Source organism: Carassius auratus, chromosome 37, assembly GCF_003368295.1.
Source record: "Carassius auratus strain Wakin chromosome 37, ASM336829v1, whole genome shotgun sequence".
Taxonomy (NCBI): domain Eukaryota; kingdom Metazoa; phylum Chordata; class Actinopteri; order Cypriniformes; family Cyprinidae; genus Carassius; species Carassius auratus.
This window is the reverse complement of record NC_039279.1, coordinates 17,926,236-17,946,509: the sequence shown is the minus strand read 5'-3', so window position 1 is coordinate 17,946,509 and position 20,274 is coordinate 17,926,236. Positions and strand designations below refer to the sequence as shown.

Below are 20,274 nucleotides of genomic sequence, written 5' to 3'. Positions count from 1 at the left end.
TCTTTAACGGAGATATGTGCACACATGTGAAAGATGCAGGCAGTGTGAGAGATCCCCAGAGATGGAGGAGTGCGGGTACACATGCCTGAGACCAATTAAGAGGCGCGCGCTTTGCTCTTCAGGGCAACCTGCTGTAATCACACACACTGACTGGTCACTGTAGAGGAGCACATGATGAATAATGCAACGCCTGGTGGGTGTGGACCAGCCTGCGTACGCGCGTGTGTGTGTGTGTGTGTGAGTAAGAAGCGTAGAGCGAGCATGTGTGTGTGTGAGTGTGTGTGAGTGAGGAATCCCTCCCCCAGCCCCATCCAGCCGGTGCCTGCAACATGAGGTCAGCGAGCTAGCAGCGAACAGAGGAGCGAGCGAGGAGGAGAGGAAGAGGGAGAATGTGCCGAGAGAAGATCTGAGGAGGAGGAATATGCAGAGCAGAGGAAGCGAAGCCCAGCATCGATGGCAGCAATGCTGAGTCCAAAGATCAGACAGACCAGGAGAGGTACAGTACAGTTTGTATTCCATCTGTCGGCTCTCAGGGATGCTTCATCTCACAGCATCTCTGCTTATCACGGCTGCTCCTGATTATACCACCGAGCCCTATCTGTACCAGAAAAATGGAGATATATCTTTTTGTGACATATTGCATTTGACTAGGCTAATAAATCTGCCAATATTTAGCCAGCTTTTCATTGATATATACGAATGTATATGTATATTTACATCTCATTTGTTGTAAATAAATTGCATTCCCCTTATATTACACATCAGCATTATACTTGCAATAATAGATGTCCATATTTAGAAATAAATACCCGTATCGCTCGTTGACTATTAAATAGCTGCCTGACTGATTTTTCAACAATCGACATCATAAAGATTCAGATTCAAAAGCATCTGCTACAGTAAATGAGTAAATGCACTCAGTAGTTCGTCGTGTTACGTTGCACGGTGAGTGTCCGTCGATGCATGTTACACCTCAACAGCTGAGCATCAGCGCACACATTCCACTATCATCCGCAGCACGCTGAGGCTTACACACACACACACACACACACACACGCCCACAGAGCGCCGATCATCATTCATCAGCAGCACACAGCACAGGCTTGAGTGAGATGTGAAGATCTGAAGCACAGGGCTGCATTCATCATGCATCAACCTGATGGATGACACTGTGTTAATAAGCAAAGCTCAATGCATGTAAAAGACTGAGTGATTTAGCCCTTTATGTTCTCTCAAGCCACGTCCCATCCCCCACCGTCGAATGCTACCTGCTGAACATCAAGCATCTGCTGGGAGAAGATGTTAAAGCACCAGCCATGCATTTATTTACACGGCTCTGGAATACTTGATTTCTCTCACAGCTTCCTGCATCTAGGTTTATTGTATAAACAGCATCAAGCTGTATACTGATCGCTGACCCTGGGAACATAAACATTTATTCTTCCACTTTCATGTTCAGATTAATATTCCAAATCATTTATGCACTTACTTGGTTAAAAGCTATGTGATATGCCGAATAATGTACAGTCAATGGGTCATTATCACAAAAATAAACAATTCAAGACGTCTCTGCTTTGCATCAGGGTCTTGCATCACCCTGAAGGGGTTTGTTTTGTGATAACGACCAGTTGACTTATTTATTTGACTTATTATATTTATGCAGATGCTTTTATCCAAAGTGATTTGTATTGAGCTTGCATTGAATGTGTACATGGTTTTAGTTATATATATATATATAATTTATACATGCAGTATAGACATTTTCTATATATAATGTCCTTGTCTTTTAACAAAATAAAACCAATTATTGAATTTAGGCGGAAAAAATATAATATCTCACATAATATTTTTGTATCACCATAGAGAGAGGGGGGGGGTTGCCTTTATATTTATTATATGGTTATTATAGTTAACTAAAACTATTAAAACCATTATATAAATAAGATAACAAAACTATTTACTCCATAAAATAAATTTGTAAAATATATCATAACTTATTTTAACACTCCTTATTTTTATTTAGTTTCACTTGATGTTCTAGAATAACTAAAACAAAAACAAAATTAATAAACACTGTACAGACATAATATCATATATACATAATAATAATAAAACTCCTAAAACAGTGCCGCTTTATATTTTTGTGGAAACGGTGATGCATTTAACTTTTCAGGATTCTTTGATGAATAAAAAGTCCAGAGTAATAGCATTTATTTGCAATAGAAATATCCGTAACGTTATAAAATGTCTTCATACTGTGACTTTTAATCCATTGAATGCACGCCATTTTTGTTTTAATGGTGGTTCATATTTATAACAAATATATGCAAATATCACTTCCATTAATAACCAATCATCTTATATTAATTATATTTTAGTTTACTGTAATTAAAATGCACTTTTTTAAATGCATTCTATCAGAAGATTACATGTCATGTATATATATATATATATATATATATATTGTATTAAAACAAATGCTAAATTAAAAATAAAAACCGGGGGAAATAAAATATTTAAAACATTTATAAAAACTGTAGTATCTCATTGATACTAAAATAGCACTGATTTGGGGTTTAGGTCATTAAAAGTTTGATAACTGAGAAGGTTGTTTCTTGCAGTTGCTAATCTTAACCAGCGGTGGAGCTGCCAAACTTAAACGCTACACAAACATGGCTTCAGTACGGTCTCTGTCATCACAACTTGAATACATTCTTTCCACTATATTTTAATTGCAACTTTAGAGGCGACTATTCTCAAGAGTTGGTCCCGCCTGTGCCAAAACAGGCAGATTTGGTGACCACATCCTAGTAACGCCCATAACAAAGTGGGAAGGTATGAATCATGGTGTAGAGAGATTTGACTTCAGCACTGAGCGCACTCAAAACTGACTGGCACGAAACACTCGTGTAAACCAGAGCGCAGGGAAAACATTCTGTCATGGGCTCCACAAACACATTAAAAAGTCTGCATTATATTCTCAAAAAGAAAATAGTGCCTAATATATATATATATATATTTTGGGAACTTATAAACTAGAAAAATACGAAGCATTGAAAAAAAAATAAAATGCATTCATGCAATTTTTTAAAAGTCGGGTAATGACTCACATCTATATTTTTTAACCTGACCCAATGAAAAATAAATAACTTGTCCTTATGTTGCCAGTTTAACCAGTCAAGATTCTGAACATGGACGTCTGTTCTGTCTGTATCATAAACATATCAAGCAAGACACACAGATGCCTCTTGTTTAACTGATGCGGACCGCCGTCTCCATTAGACAGAGCAGGGCTACTGAAGCCACCACACCCAAACACACAGCTAATGTAATCAAGAAGCTCAGCTCTGATGAGGACCAGACATTACTGGAGACAGACCCAGCGGCCATCACACATTTGTCTCTCTAAGAGCCCGACTCAATCGCTCCACATCTGTACTGACCCTTTCATTCTAGTGGAGACGACAGACTGAATGCAAATAGACTGTAATAGAATGCAACAGTGCCCGTCCAGTTTTTTATTTGTTTTGTTTGCTTGTTAAAGAGTTATAAGTCATGTGCAAGCATTAGGAAACTGACTCTTTGTTCAATGCTTAATGGGAGTAATACTGAAGATTTGTAATTCTCTGATTGGTGGAGATCTCTTTGCAGAATCATGGGTAATGTGGTTTTTCACCAGGAGTTGTGCTGTTAAATGTGATTATTATAAAACAAGAGCATATTCCTTTGATTTGCAACTTCGTAGTTCGCTGTAGGTCTGTCTTTAACGGCTTATTATTCAGAATAATAGAAAACAATATACTTTAGGATCCATATTTGAATTAGAGACTTAAGGAGCAGTCCGTTGTCCAGTTCACAAGTGGATTGGGAGTGAAAAATAATATAATATAATAATATAAATGAGAAAAAGCACATTGATTTCTTCTCTTTCTCTGAAAGCCACACACACATTGATTTCGAGTCTACAGCCCGGAGGCATAAGATGACTTTGTGTGTGCTGCACAGACTCCTATAAATGATCAATGGTGACACAGATTATTCATATAGTAGTCCAGTCTTAAGCACAGCACAGCTTGTGTATGTGCCTGTGTCAGATCAGCCGAATTATAAAATACTTCCATTAAGAAACAGATACAGGGTAGTATCTTCTGATTTTGTTAAATGATACTCTATGTGCTGTGCATGGCTGAACAGACACTTCTGTCTTAACTACGTGAAATGGCAAACTGCACTGGTTTCTATATCCAGTGATCCTCTGACTAAATCACACTCTGGAGATCCTATTAGAGTAAGAGAACTCACTCCCTTTGGGAAAGTGATACAGGAGAATCCCAGATACATTTACCAGAGAGTAACAGCTACAGAGCAGAGAGGATCAGTCTTCATATTCTGTTGAACACGAAGCAAACAAAGAACCTTATAGATGAGATATTATATATATATATATATATATATATGTGTGTTTAGTAACTTGAAATCAATATTTCAGCTAATTACCAAAGCAGCATTTCTCATTTTTTAGTCTATTTCAACTTGATGTTCTAAAATTAAAACTGAAATAGGTCCCACTTTATATTAGGTGGCCTTAACTACTATGTACTTACATGAAAAATAGGTACAATGTACTTATTGTGTTCATATTGTGTTGTAAAACACTTTTGCTGCTATTGAGGTGGGATGGGGTAAGGTTCGGGAGAGGGTTGGAGGTATGGGTAAGTTTAAGGGTGGGTTAAGGTGTAAAGTATGGGTCAACAGTGTAATTATAAATGTAATTACAGAAATTAAATACAGATGTAATTACATGTAGTTTTTTTTATATAAGTACAATGTAAAAACATGTATGTACACAATAAGTATATTGTACTAAATTATTAATTAAAATGTAAGTACATAGTAGTTAAGGCCACTTTATATAAAGTGGGTCCCTTAAAATAAAAATGAAATACTAAAATTAAAAATTCCTGATACAAATTTTTAAGTTATCATTCAAATGTCAATTTCCCTTGGGATAAAATGAATGGGATTTTTACTTCCAGACTAAAATTTGAGACTTAAGAAGCAGTCTAGTTCACCAGCGGATTGAGAGTGAAAAATAATATAATATAATAAAATTAAGAAAGAAAAAAAAATCACATTGATTTCTTCCCTTTCTCTGAAAGCCACACATTGATTTTGAGTCTACAGCACAAGGCACAAGATGACTTATAAAAATGATAAAAAACACACCTTAATTACAAAACTCAAAAACTCAAATTAGTATTTAAAAAACAACAACAAAAAAACAATATAATTTAATGACTATTTAGTTTTGCAGGTGAAACACCGCACCTATCTTTGAGCTACATGTTTTTAATGAAGCTTCTTTCCTCCGTGGAACACAGAGTCATTTTTAAGAAATATTTTTTTCCATGAATTTATGCAATGAATGAAAGACACAGGGGCACCATAAATGTCTCCTAAAAATGTGGTTGGCATGACTCATGAAGTCTTCTGAACTCATACAATAGCTTACTAGTTCACTTACACAAGATGAGTAAGTGATGACAGTCGTCCCCTCTGCTGCTGTAAGAGCTTGTCATCCTTGATGCCTGATCACTGAGCTGTCGTTCTGTTCTCGTCGCCTGCAGCCAGGTCCAAGAGCATGGTGATGGGAGAGGCATCACATGGCTCATGCCGGCCCACCTCTCCGAGTCTCCAAGAGGGGGTGCTGAAGTCTGGCTGGCTGAAGAAGCAGAGGAGCATCATGAAGAACTGGCAGCTGCGCTGGTTTGTGCTGCGCGCTGACCATCTCTTCTTCTACAAGGATGAGGAGGAAACCAAACCACAGGTACATTCAGCTTTCAAAAGGCACATGCAGTTAACATATTACGAATAGAAAAACTTCTGCCAACGTTTAAGGTTAAACTACTCTGATTTTTGAATCAGTAACAAATACAGCTCATTAGTGTCATTGATTCAGAGTCTTATAAAATGAATAAACGTATAACTTGCAAGCTGTGTCATAAATGCACATGTTTGCTGTATGTTTCACACTGTAGATTCACTAGCAGCTGAGAAACATCTCAGATCTTAAATGCCAAAAAAAATACACAACTGAGAGCTGCAAGCCACTTCTTTCTAAGCGAGTGTTACAGATCTCCAACAAAGGGACACAAAAAGTCAATAAACAGCACTTAGAGCATCATGTGACAAAGTGCTTTAAAACTGAAGTGTGAACTCCTCCATTTCTGAACAGTTGCTTCACATCTTTCACTATAATCCAAGCCTATACACATAGCTTTTAGCAGGTGTTTGACCATCTCTCTCATATTAAGCAATCAATACAGTCCAGCCTCAGTAAGTTTGTCGGACAGACTGAGAAGAGTGTGATGGACCGCGTCCCTCACAGGAGACTGTCAATACTCATCCAAGCACCATTAATCTGTGCCCATGCTGCGCTGGCCAGGATGTGTGTGAAAATGTCAACCCTCCCACTTTTCCTGCCTTTAATCAATGGGATTCAAAGTGGAAGGGCTGTGTAGGCAAATCTCATAGCAAATCCCACACTGAGATGAAAGGAGACAGCAGAGACCAGGATGTATTGAGCAGGGTGTGTGGTGCAGACCTTATGTCCAATACATCATGATCTAAGGCATATCACTTCATATAGAAGGAGAACTGGGGGTTGCACTTTATTTTACAGTACTTGTACTAACATGTACTTATAGTGTACTTACAGTGTATTTATCTAAGAAAGTTCTGGTAACACAAGGTAACTACATGGGTTAGGGTTAGGTTTAGGGGTAGGTTCAGGGTTAGTACCTAGTTATTACATAGTTATTGTAATTACTATAATAAGTACATAGTATGTACATGAGGAACAGGACTGTAAAATAAAGTGCTACCGAACTGGGGCTAGAAGATTCGTAACAATAAAATGAATTGAAATATCATCGGAGTCCATTTCTGGATCAAATGCATATGGCTGGATCAGATTTTTTATTTAAGTCTTAGTTTTTGTCCCTGTTTTATTTATATTGACATCACAGCTTGCAGATGATCGCTAGGCAAAATTCTAAAAATTCAAAATTCAAATGTTTCAAATATTAAGAATTACAACATCACTTTAACTGACATAATTTGAAGTGACACCAATGATCGATCACTGATATGATTATACCATACACCGGAAAAATACTTTTAATAAGCAATTTTGTAATAATTTTATGCATTCTCAACTTCTTTCCTTAGAATTTTTTTTCTTTTTTTTTATACCCCGACCATGAATTGTAAAATATAATTTCAGTCAAGTATAATTGAATTATTATGAGTCCACTCAAAGAGTCTTAAAAAACAGCAACAACCAATAAAAGGAAAATGTTGGACACTGCTAAACAGATTCAGTTGCCTGAAAAAAAAAAATGCACTTGGAAATTCTGACCCCAAATCTTCTTTCAGTCTGTAGCCCTGGTGAATAATCTCTGGATTTCATTCAGTTCAGAGTTTATCTAATTGAAGGAGGCACTTAGAAAATGTGTTCAAGAGTTCAAGCTTTTGTTAGTATAATAGGCTCAAAATGCATGGTTACACATTTCCAGAAGACTAGGAGACTTGAGGCTGATTAAAGAATTACATTCAAGTGCACATGGTAATTAAGTCTGGCTGATTTAACAGGTCAATAAAGGTTAAGTGATGCATTTCTAACTCTTCGTCTGTGCAGGGCTGCATCTTACTGAAGGGCAGCCAAGTGAATGAACTGACAGCCAACCCAGAAGAACCGGGGCGACACCTTTTTGAGATTGTTCCAGGTGAGTAGATCTTCAAAGCATCTCTGTCGTACCATCATGCAACACTGTATATATTATTTTTGAGTGTCAGGTAATCAAACAGGGCTTCCAGAATATGCTGATTACAGGGGGATGATTTGGCCCAACATGATTTATACCAAACGCCTGTTTGTTTTATTTATGACAAGTACATAACACATGAGTGTGAAACCCACCAGAGATTTTTTTTAACAATAGAGCAAATAAAACCAAATATCTAATTACAGCTGTGCTGTAAATTACATACCTCTCACGCAGCTAACTTAAGTCAACCTATAAATGCCCTTCAGATCCACCCAGTGTTTCTCTCTAAATCCTAAATCTTTCCAATCCTATCTTTTCCACATGCTCAACACATTAAAATGGCAAATATTGAATTTCTTATCTCTGAAAATACAGCCCTGGTCTGCTCAAGTCAGAGACAGCAATATGACAAAACCGCAGAATAAGAATAGAAATAAAATACAATCTGTGCAGATCTTGGTTACAAATAATCTAATTATTGTTGGTTAATGTGTATTCTGGTGTCTTTATTTTTTTACCTATAACCTACAGCAACTCACATTAGGGGTGTGTATATTTTTGCACATATGGTATATAATATACTAAAGGTAAAATTCTGATGAATTATTGAAGATCAATCCAAAATCATCCAAGAAAGAATCAGGATGCTTCAGTGAATATGTTTTTTTCAGCCCTTAAGTGCATCATAAACATTAACATACTGAATTCGGTGTTAGCTGAAGTAATGCACGAAACACAATAAATAAAAAAGCCAAACACACACAGCATGGGACATGAGAAGCAGTTTCTTAGACCCAACAGCACTTTCTCAAGTCAGACCAGTCAACACATCTCTTCCCCAGAGAAAAGCCTTTAACCACAGTCTCCGTCTGACCGGCATGCTTCAGCTGCAAAGAGTCAATAAATCTCACTGACAAAGACCCTTTTCCATGCAAAACAAACAAAAACATGACACAAAGCAGATTTCACAGCTCCCTTGTGTTTCTTGATTTTAAAATGAGTGCGGCATTTGTCTGTTGTTGATAAATGAAGGAATGGAAAGACTTGATTAACAACTGCACAAACTCAAAAACCTAATCAAGGAAAAACGTCTCAGGTTACGCATGTAACCATGGTTCCTCGAGGGAACAAGACACTGCGTCAGAGGACACTTTGGGAACGCCTTTCAGCGTGACTGGCTCTGAACCACGTATGTGATCAGTCCAATGGATGGGCAAGACGTCATAGGCAGGTAACGTCAGAGACCAGGAAGCTTAAAAGCACATGCGGTGAAGCCGGCATTTAGCCTCTAGGAATGAAGCAAGCGCCAACAGGGATGTGGGAAGTATGGCCCCGAGACACAGCAGTTGCATGCATAACCTGAGACGTTCCTCTTCAGGAACTCGAACTGTGTCGGAGGACGCTTTGGTAAAGACTATGCCCACGCCGCCAGACTTTCAAATCTCTGTCTTGTGTGGAAGAGCACAGCTAAAGTGAGAGAAGGAGAGAGCCAGGAGCCTGACAATAATCAGGGACATCGCAACCAATGGACGAACTTCAGAAGGAGTGAGTCTTGACCCCCAAGAGAGGGGAGATCAGAGGACTCGAGGCTTTAGGATAGCATCCTGATCCACTGCTTAGCATTAGCTTCTTCTGGCTGGAGGCCTCAGCTCACCACGGAGGAAACATGTAAACAGAGGGTGTCTGCCCACTGACTGGCCACTGAGAAGGGGGCGGTAGGCCACAATGGCCTCCACGTAGACCTTCAGGGTGGAGTGGGTCAACCCTGTGGAGAAAAGGGCATGCAGGAACTCCAGAACTGTACTAACCGGGCAGTTAACTGGGTCGAGCTGGCGGTCTCTGCACCAGAAGGTGAAAGGTTTCCACCTCAAGATGTTTCCTCGTGAAGGGTGCTCTGGATTGGAGGATGGTCACAGCAACCTTGGTTGAAAGACCGGAAGCTACGAGCTGTGCCCCCTCAGAGGCCAGACCCATAGCTTCCAACTCCGAGCGGGGGCGTGCCACTCCACCTTTTGCCTAAAACTTCTCTTGATTGAAGCTTTGACTTAATGGAGCTTATCAGTGGAAAAACAACACTAAATAAGACTCACAAACAGATAGCGACTGAAACACACAGCTCACTGCTGAATGACAGAAGGCTAAATGCCGGCTTCGCCACATGTGCTTTTAAGCTTCTTGGTCTCTGACCTCACCCACCTATGACGTCTCGCCCATCCATTGGACTGATTACATAAGTGGTTCAGAGCCGGTCATGTGACCCTGTAAAGCATGCCACATGAAATGAGTCAAATTTATTGAGCCTTTAGATAATTCTTTTTTATTTTTATTTTTTTATCATTTTTGATACATCAGGATTTATGTATAGAGAGAGAATAAAGTGCTCATACGTGAGGATGAAAAATATATTTTTTTTAATTCAAAGAGACAAACCAATCAAAAATATGCAATTTTGTAATATTTGATACTGATGTGGCCAAAAAGATGAAATTCTGATGGTTGTAATGTAAATCAATGAGATCTTTATAACAGAATAACAAACTGCTCACACAAAATAATAGAAATATCAGTTGTCACTTTAGATGATATTTAAGATGATGTTTAAATGCTTAGTTTTGTAATCAGAACAAATAACTGGAATGCAATGGTGGATGAGAGATTATTCAATTCAATTCAAGTTTTTTTTGTATAGCGCTTTTTACAATACAAATAATTACAAAGCAACTTTACAGAAAATTACATTTCTACAATATTTAGTAGCAGCTTATACAGTAAGTGGTGACTGTCAGTTTGTGCGCGTATTATTAAAAATTTATACAAGATGTAGTCAGCCAGACGATGAACAATATTAACAGCAATAATTATATGATACAGTCACACTTGTAGCAATATTTGTTAGTTCTGTTTGTTGATCCAGGGTCAGCATCATCTGAGGTCCTCTGAGGGTCAGCATCATCTCTTCTCAGGTGTTCTGGATCCAGACTGGAGCTTGTGTAAATCCTAGTTACCACGGGATGTAAATGCTTGGCGAAAGAGATGTGTTTTTAATCTAGATTTAAACAGAGAGAGTGTGTCTGAACCCTGAACATTATCAGGAAGGCTATTCCAGAGTTTGGGAGCCAAATGTGAGAAAGCTCTACCTCCTTTAGTGGACTTTGCTATCCTAGGAACGACCAAAAGTCCAGTGTTTTGTGACCTTAGGATGCGTGATGGGTTGTAGCGTGGTAGAAGGTTAGTTAGGTACGCAGGAGCTAAACCATTTAGGGCCTTATAGGTAAGTAATGATCATTTGTAACTCATACAGAACTTAATAGGTAGCCAGTGCAGAGACTGTAAAATTGGGGTAATATGATCATATTTTCTTGACCTAGTAAGGACTCGAGCTGCTGTGTTTTGGACGACCTGTAGCTTGTTTATTGAAGAAGCAGGACAACCACCTAGAAGTGCATTACAATAGTCCAGTCTAGAGGTCATGAATGCATGAACTAGCTTTTCTGCATCAGAAACAGATAACATGTTTCGTAGCTTGGCGATGTTTCTAAGATGGAAGAATGCAGTTTTTGTAACATGGGAAATATGGTTTTCAAAAGACAAGTTGCTGTCTAATATAGCACCCAGATTTTTGACTGTAGAAGAAGTAACAGTGCATTCATCTATTTGCAAACTGTAGTCTACTAGATTATGTGTAATGTTTTTTGGTCCAATAATTAATATCTCTGTCTTCTCTGAATTTAATAGGAGAAAATTATTGGTCATCCAATCTTTTACATTTTTAACACACTCTGTTAGCTTAGATAATTTAGAAGTTTCATCTGGTCTCGTTGAGATATATAGCTGAGTATCATCAGCATAACAAAAAAAAAAATGTGAAGTGACATTCAGCCAAGTATGGTGACACATACTCAGAATTTGTGCTCTGCATTTAACCCATCCGAAATGCACACACACAGAGCAGTGAACACACACACACACACACTGTGAGCACACACCCGGAGCAGTGGGCAGCCATTTATGCTGCGGCGCCCGGGGAGCAGTTGGGGGTTCGATGCCTTGCTCAAGGGCACCTAAGTTGTGGTAAACAGTGTAAACTAATCCCGTATTTTCTAATAATATTACCAAGGGGCAACATGTATATTGAAAATAGAAGGGTACCTAGGACAGATCCTTGTGGCACTCCATATTTTACTGGTGATAAATGAGATGACTCCCCATTTAAGTAAACAAAATGGTAGCGATCGGACAGGTAGGATCTAAACCATCTTAGAGCCTGCCCTTGAATACCTGTATAGTTTTGTAATCGATCTATGAGTATGTCATGATCTATGGTGTCGAACTCAGCACTAAGATCAAGTAAGACTAGAAATGAGATGCAGCCTTGATCTGACGCAAGAAGCAGGTCATTTGCAATTTTAACAAGTGCAGTTTCTGTGTTATGTTGGGGCCTAAAACCTGACTGAAATTCTTTACACAGATAATTTATTTTGCAGGAAGGAGCTCAATTGAGCAGACACAACTGTTTCAAAAAATGTTGACATAAATGGAAGATTTGAAATAGGCCTATAATTTGCCAGTTCACTAGGATCTAGTTTTGGTTTCTTAATAAGAGGCTAAATAACCGCCAGCTTAAATGATTTTGGGACGTGACCTAAAGATAACAACGAGTTAATAATATTGAGAAGTAGTTAAAAAAAAAAAAATTAACATTCCTCAAAAGCCTGATGATAATATTCGATACTCACATTCAACATGATTTTTTCTATTAAATGATGTCTGGATAATCAGGTAAAGCTAAGATGCTTCAGTCCAAAGTTATTTATGTTTGGTTTTCAAATAAATAAGTACTGATTTAATGGCTAAAAGACGCCATGTAGTATATTGTGAAGAAAATACAAACCAAAAATATCCAACAATGGCAACATTCATAGCAGGGACATAAATGAGAAGAGCTAATACAAAAATGGGATCTAATCCAGTGGGAAAAGCCTGACATTATTGGGAGATTTTCATGTTTCTGTGTTTGAGGCATTTAGAATAGAGTCACAGAGCATGATTGTGACCCAAAGCCTGGCGTCCTCTGGATCCGCTAACCCATGCGTGCTATACAGAGTTTAGTATATTTAGTCAGATTTCTGCTGGTGAGGATTTCCTCAAGCATCAGGTCCTCTGAGATCGATGCATCTGGTGTGCTGTTTGCTTGCTTAAGAGCACTGAGGTGTTTAGAAAGGACTAACAGAGCAGGCCTTCTCCTTCTGTCAGTCTACTGTGAGAAGTCAGTGGGAATGAGAGAAACAGAAGTGAAGTGGTGCTGCTTGAGCTGACCTGAGACATCAGAAGTATTTTCTACTCACTGGTTTTCCAGGATGTACTGTATGGACTAGAGTGATCCAGGTTTTTTTCTCTGAGATGTTTGACAACTATTGGAGACTGGTTTCTAAAAAAGTTATGGTTTGAAGTAAAGACATCAGCAGCATGAATTCTGTGTTGTGTGGGAAATACTTGTGCTGTGTTTGGGTTCATTGCCAATCTGTTGGAGTAAGAGACATGACAGAACATTAGTTCCTGATCAATCCCTCCAGTGCATCATGGGACAGGGCTGCTGTAAGCCACGGAGGCACAGAACACCACTACCACAAGGTAATTCCTTTGTTTATGCATGTAGAAATTAAAGTAACACGAATTTCCTAGAATTTTCTTTAAAACAATCAGAAAACTGTTATTGGTGTCGTTGGAGCCAGTAAAAAAATTACAAAGGGCTAGAAATGCTGGGTTATGGTGGTTTATTGTTGTACAGAATAGTTTGTTCAATAATACTTATCCAATATTCATTTTTTTAGGGATTTTTATTTTTAATATGGATATAAATCAAGATGACATCCGAAATCTACACCCTTCTGCATGTAATTTTCAGATGTTCAAAAGAACAAATAAATAATAAAACCTTGTTAACTCGTCAGTACTTTTGTAACTGGGTGTACATATACCCGCAATCCAAGAAAACATTTAAATAAATAAAAAAATTGGGAATTATTAAATGATTTAAACAATTTTACAGTTCAAATAAAACATGATTTGACATAAACAGGTCTTATAAAATGATAAACATTGGTCTGAACAAAAACAACAGACAGACTGAATGAAAATACACAATATATGGCTCTTAGGGAAAAGCAGAAATATAGCTTATAATATATATATACAGAAAATTCAATGTTAGGAATGGTGAATGCTGAAGGGCCCCAAGATTGCAGATACATATTCGGGAAGTTTACTGTTTGAACTGAGAAAAATAATTCAGTCAGATAGCAATAATGGAGATATAGTCTCTCAAGTCTCAAGTCTGCTTTATTGTCAATTTCCACATGTACAGTACATACATACACTTCTCTGAAGAAGTGTAACAGTTGTGGATGTTCTCATGAAGGCTTTACCTCCAGCCTGTTTATTTTCTCATAGTGTTTGACACTTCCTAAAGAGACACGAATACTAACAAAATGCCACACCATGGTGAGAAATGAGGGTTCCTCATTATGCTTTCAAGTCAGCTTCTACTCTGTGTGAGAGCATTAGCCTCAGACGCACCGCTGGGTCTGACGCTCTTATTTATCTTAATTGCATCAGTACTTGTTTTATTCCATTCAGTCTGCACTGCTGTGAACATTTATCTACTCACGACTTATTTCTCTAGTCATTTTATCTGGCCGGCACAGTATTGGCTTCTCACTTTTCCTTTATCACTGAGAAGCTCTACACTGAAGCCATTGTGGAGATTTCTCTTTTTTATATCCTTTCCTTTTACAAAACCAATGGGAAATGGAAAGTGTCTTTATTGGCTCTTTCTAGGTCTGTTTTAAATAAATATGTGACCCTGGAGCACAAAACAAGTCTTGGGGTAGATTTTTAGCAGTAGCCAAAAAAAAAACATTGTATGGGTCAAAATTATTCATTTTTCTTTTACCTCAAAAATCATTAGGGTATTAAGTAAAGATTATGTTCCATGAACACATTTTGTAAATTTCCTACCGTAAATATATCAAAACTTAATTTCTGATTAGTAATATGCATTGCTAAGAACATTATTTGGAAAATATTTCTCAGTATATCGATTTTGTTTGCACCCTCAGATTCCAGATTTTCAAATAGTTGTATCTAGGCCAAATATTGTCCGATCCTAATAAACCACACATCAGTTGAAGCTTATTTATGATGTATAAATCTCAATTTCAAAAAAATTGACTGACACTTAAGGTTTTGTAGTCCAGGGTCACATATGATTTGTGAGGTTCAACAGCTCATGTCAATGATTACGAAAAGGACTGAACCAGTTTGATACTAAAACTGACAAATATTTCAGTGACACATGATGACATTTACATTTACAAGAGATGCATATCAACATGTCCATATATATAAAAGGTATTGAAGCCTGCTTTTACCACAGAAAAAACAATGAAAAAATGAAAGAATTAAAAGATAATTGTGACTTTTTATTTCACAATTCAGATTTTTCTCGTAACTATGAGATACATACTCACAATTGCAAGTTATATTGTCATAATTATGGGATATAAAATCATAACTCCAAGAAATAAAGTAAGAATTGCAAGACATAGACTCTACTTTTTTTCTTGGTTCCAGCAATTTTTCTCCGAATTGTGTTACATAATCTTGGAATTGAAATTCCAGTACAGAAGAAAAAAAGACAGCTAACAATTCTGATATTTTCTTACAATTGCGAGTTTATTTAATAATAATAATAATAATAATAATAAATCATATGTTTTAAATATACGTATATAGCGACTTTCCAACACCTAAGGTCGCTTTACAAAAATATCTCATGAATCTGACTTTATAACTGACAATTGCATTCTTTGCGTAACTTGCAATTGCAAGCCAGACTTGCTGAGAAATATAAAATTACAAGTTTTTAAAGTTTATATATAATTACGCAATTCTAATGCTAGAACACAAAATTGTGTTTATATCGCAAGTTGATATATCAACAGTTCTGACTTTATAACTCACAATAGATCTCAATTATGAGATAAAAAGTTGCAATTATATATCTTATTAATTTAATTTTTGCTTGTTTTTTTTATTCATTGGCAGAAACAAGTTCCCATGAAAAGGTTCCTGAAAGTGTTTCAAAACTAAATCACAACCGGTTAAAGCACCTTAAAGCAAAATACTCTCCACTTTTTTATTTCAACCTAAACTCTTTACTGTCATTAAACAATGACAATAAATGCATGTGAAAGAAATTCACATTTCCACCAACATAATTACAAACTGTATCTAAATCCATCTTGGGGAAAAACTGGTGCTGTTCATTTGATCCAAAAAGCAACCGCAGAAAGCTAGCAGCTCTTGCATCGGTGGTCATTTTCTTATTTGCATGCAATAACAGCAATGTTCAACTTTGTTGCAATAAATAAATAGTTCAGAATTGATTTCAAATGAAACTCTTCCAAGTACCAGATATGAAGGAATATATGAATCTTTGAGTAATAAACAGTGATGTAGTGGTATTAAAGTAATACCCTCTCTTGTTTTCTCTCTCAGCGGGTGAGAAAGACAAAGCTGCGATGAGCCATGAGTCCTTTCTACTTATGGCCAACTCACAGAGTGACGTGGACGACTGGGTGAAGGCCATCAGACGGGTCATATGGGCTCCGTTTGGAGGAGGTACAAACCACAAAATTAAGCCACACATAAAACCCTGCATATACCTCACAGTTAGTAAAACCTTCTCTGGGTTGATGGATGTTTCATTCATGTTCACATGATATCACCACTGGTCTAAGCTCACAAATATACCACTGAGCAGAGTATGTCTCACTATCCAGAGATTCAATTACAGTCATGTTATTAATAGAAAGTTCTAACAAGTAATGTAAAGCAAGTTCTCAGCTCTCAGTTATAGACTATGTGGCCATGTGTCTCCACTTCCATTAGCAGCTAGCACAATAAAATCCTGAAGGACGTGCTGAAGTATTGTTTAGACGTGCAACAACACCAAAGAGAGATTTTCTAATCGTGGTCTGGAAACCAGCGGGAACGTTTCCAAGTGTCTGACGCCAAGAAGAAGATTCAATTAACTGGATTTTTAAAGACTGTGCTTTTAAATTACATTTGGATCGATATTATTAAACCTAACACAAGTTTTAAGGACTATAACCACATTAAAACGTTCTGGTCTTCTGGACGTTAGTAGTTTAAACGGCTCAATAGTTAGCGCGGGTTTCTACCACAAACGACATTGACCTGCGAGAACCCGGATGAGCAGGATGCGCTGACTGGACATCAATGGAAAGATTATGTTTCTTTGTACTTCATGTTCTTTGAAACACTTCGAAGTCCACTGTAAGTGTGAATCTTCCCGCTGCTGTCCTTTGGAGAAAAAAGTTACGTTACAGCCAGGTGAAAACGACATGATTACTGACAACAGAGTAACTTTACTAGCACACTATTTATTCAAGTATGATGATTGGACTTTGAAGAGCATTCTGCATGTGCTATGTTTAATACAAAATTATGTATATAACAAAATATATAATAAAAATACTTTACTACTGAGTTTCGAGTAAATATTGTGTAAAATATCATTGAATATATGTAGCTATAATTTAATTATTGTATTATATTTCACATGCATATACAGTATTGTTCAAAATAATAGCAGTACAATGTGACTAACCAGAATAATCAAGGTTTTTAGTATATTTTTTATTGCTACGTGGCAAACAAGTTACCAGTAGGTTCAGTAGATTGTCAGAAAACAAACAAGACCCAGCATTCATGATATGCACGCTCTTAAGGCTGTGCAATTGGGCAATTAGTTGAAAGGGGTGTGTTCAAAAAAATAGCAGTGTCTACCTTTGACTGTACAAACTCAAAACTATTTTGTACAAACATTTTTTTTTTTCTGGGATTTAGCAATCCTGTGAATCACTAAACTAATATTTAGTTGTATGACCACAGTTTTTTAAAACTGCTTGACATCTGTGTGGCATGGAGTCAACCAACTTGTGGCACCTCTCAGCTGTTATTCCACTCCATGATTCTTTAACAACATTCCACAATTCATTCACATTTCTTGGTTTTGCTTCAGAAACAGCATTTTTGATATCACCCCACAAGTTCTCAATTGGATTAAGGTCTGGAGATTGGGCTGGCCACTCCATAACATTAATTTTGTTGGTTTGGAACCAAGACTTTGCCCGTTTACTAGTGTGTTTTGAGTCATTGTCTTGTTGAAACAACCATTTCAAGGGCATGTCCTCTTCAGCATAGGGCAACATGACCTCTTCAAGTATTTTAACATATGCAAACTGATCCATGATCCCTGGTATGCGATAAATAGGCCCAACACCATAGTAGGAGAAACATGCCCATATCATGATGCTTGCACCTCCATGCTTCACTGTCTTCACTGTGTACTGTGGCTTGAATTCAGAGTTTGGGGGTCGTCTCACAAACTGCCTGTGGCCCTTGGACCCAAAAAGAACAATTTTACTCTCATCAGTCCACAAAATGTTCCTCCATTTCTCTTTAGGCCAGTTGATGTGTTCTTTGGCAAATTGTAACCTCTTCTGCTCATGCCTTTTTTTTAACAGAGGGACTTTGCGGGGGATTCTTGAAAATAGATTAGCTTCACACAGACATCTTCTAACTGTCACAGTACTTACAGGTAACTCCAGACTGTCTTTGATCATCCTGGAGGTGATCATTGGCTGAGCCTTAGCCATTCTGGTTATTCTTCTATCCATTTTGATGGTTGTCTTCCGTTTTCTTCCACGTCTCTCTGGTTTTGCTCTCCATTTTAAGGCATTGGAGATCATTTTAGCTGAACAGCCTATCATTTTTTGCACCTCTTTATAGGTTTTCCCCTCTCTAATCAACTTTTTAATCAAAGTACGCTGTTCTTCTGAACAATGTCTTGAACGACCCATTTTCCTCAGCTTTCAAATGCATGTTCAACAAGTGTTGGCTTCATCCTTAAATAGGGGCCACCTGATTCACACCTGTTTCTTCACAAAATTGATGACCTCAGTGATTGAATGCCACACTGCTATTTTTTTGAACACACCCCTTTCAACTAATTCAACTAATTGCCCAATTGCACAGCCTTAAGAGCGTGCATATCATGAATGCTGGGTCTCATTTGTTTTCTGAGAATCTACTGAACCTACTGGTAACTTGTTTGCCACGTAGCAATACAAAATATACGAAAAACCTTGATTATTCTGGTTAGTCACATTGTACTGCTATTATTTTGAACAATACTGTAGGCCTATATCAATATACTGTATGTAATATATATATATATATATATATAATTTAATCATGGTTTTATTGTTTTATTGTGTTAAAGTAATTTTTTTTTTTTAACCCAATCAAAATAACCCAAATGCTGTTTGACTGAGATTAATTGGAATGCACAATGAAAAAACATGATTTTTGAGAATTGTTTAAAATGGAGTTATCTGTTTTTTCTAATTAATTTTTCATATATAATCTAGAAACCATTTTCCACTATAAAGAACATTTTGTGCAGTGTAGCATTTCTTAAAATATCATATCTTAAAATATAAGATTTAGTACCATAGTATAAATCAAAGTACAATAGTATTATCACTAAACTATTAGAGTCGTAGTAAACTTTGCAAGGAGTGCTGTGTGTTTTGACTGATTTAAGAATCTGACGTTTTTTTTTTTAATGAACTGCTTCATCTCTACAGGAATATTTGGGCAGCGTTTGGAGGACACCGTACAGTATGAAAGGAAGTTTGGTCCCCGTCTCGCCCCTCTCTTAGTGGAGCAGTGTGTGGACTTCATCAGGGAACAGGGTCTCGATGAAGAAGGTCTATTCCGGATGCCGGGACAAGCAAACCTTGTGAAGGAGCTCCAGGAGGCCTTTGACTGTGGAGATAAACCTCAGTTTGACAGGTTCGACTACTCTGAGCACAGACGAGCAACCAGTGAACCCTCAGCGGTTCGTACTAACCCTATGACTGTCATTTCTAGTAACACTGATGTCCACACTGTGGCTTCCCTGCTGAAGCTGTATCTCAGGGAGCTGCCCGAACCCGTCGTTCCCTTCTGCAAGTACGAGGACTTCCTCACGTGTGCTCAGATCCTGGCCAGGGACGAGGAGGAGGTTTGTGAACAGTGTAGAGAAGAAAAACTAAAGGAACAGACCTTAGATGCATTTGAAAACACTTACATGTGTCTACTTTTTCAACAAATGGTCATTGAAACGAGGTCATTGCACCCTTGTTAATTAACCCCTTGACTGTCACTCACGTTTCTGAAGATAGACTTGAATGTGCATGATAAAAACCTACATTTTTATAATTCATGACTGAAAACATTTTGTAACATGATATTGATGTACCATTTACATGGTAATGCAATGTCTGATTTTAAAATGTTTTAAAGGATAAAT

The 20,274-nt window shown here is 37.4% G+C and overlaps 1 protein-coding gene across 2 annotated transcripts in view; it reads left to right on the top strand.

The window, feature by feature from the left end:
• The first annotated feature begins 238 nt into the window (after positions 1 to 238).
• arhgap22b (Rho GTPase activating protein 22b) overlaps positions 239 to 20,274 on the top strand; it is a 26,233-nt gene continuing 6,197 nt past the window's right edge. The window contains exons 1-6 of one of the 2 annotated variants that reach the window (XM_026223242.1): positions 239 to 496; positions 5,628 to 5,827; positions 7,700 to 7,787; positions 16,389 to 16,511; positions 19,568 to 19,775; positions 19,854 to 19,986. In XM_026223242.1, the coding sequence (XP_026079027.1) occupies positions 454 to 496; positions 5,628 to 5,827; positions 7,700 to 7,787; positions 16,389 to 16,511; positions 19,568 to 19,775; positions 19,854 to 19,986 (795 nt within the window). In that variant the 5' untranslated portion in view covers positions 239 to 453. Of the gene's footprint in view, positions 497 to 5,627; positions 5,828 to 7,699; positions 7,788 to 12,521; positions 13,461 to 16,388; positions 16,512 to 19,567; positions 19,776 to 19,853; positions 19,987 to 20,274 lie in introns of those variants that run through there. The other variant, XM_026223243.1, reaches the window with a different exon arrangement.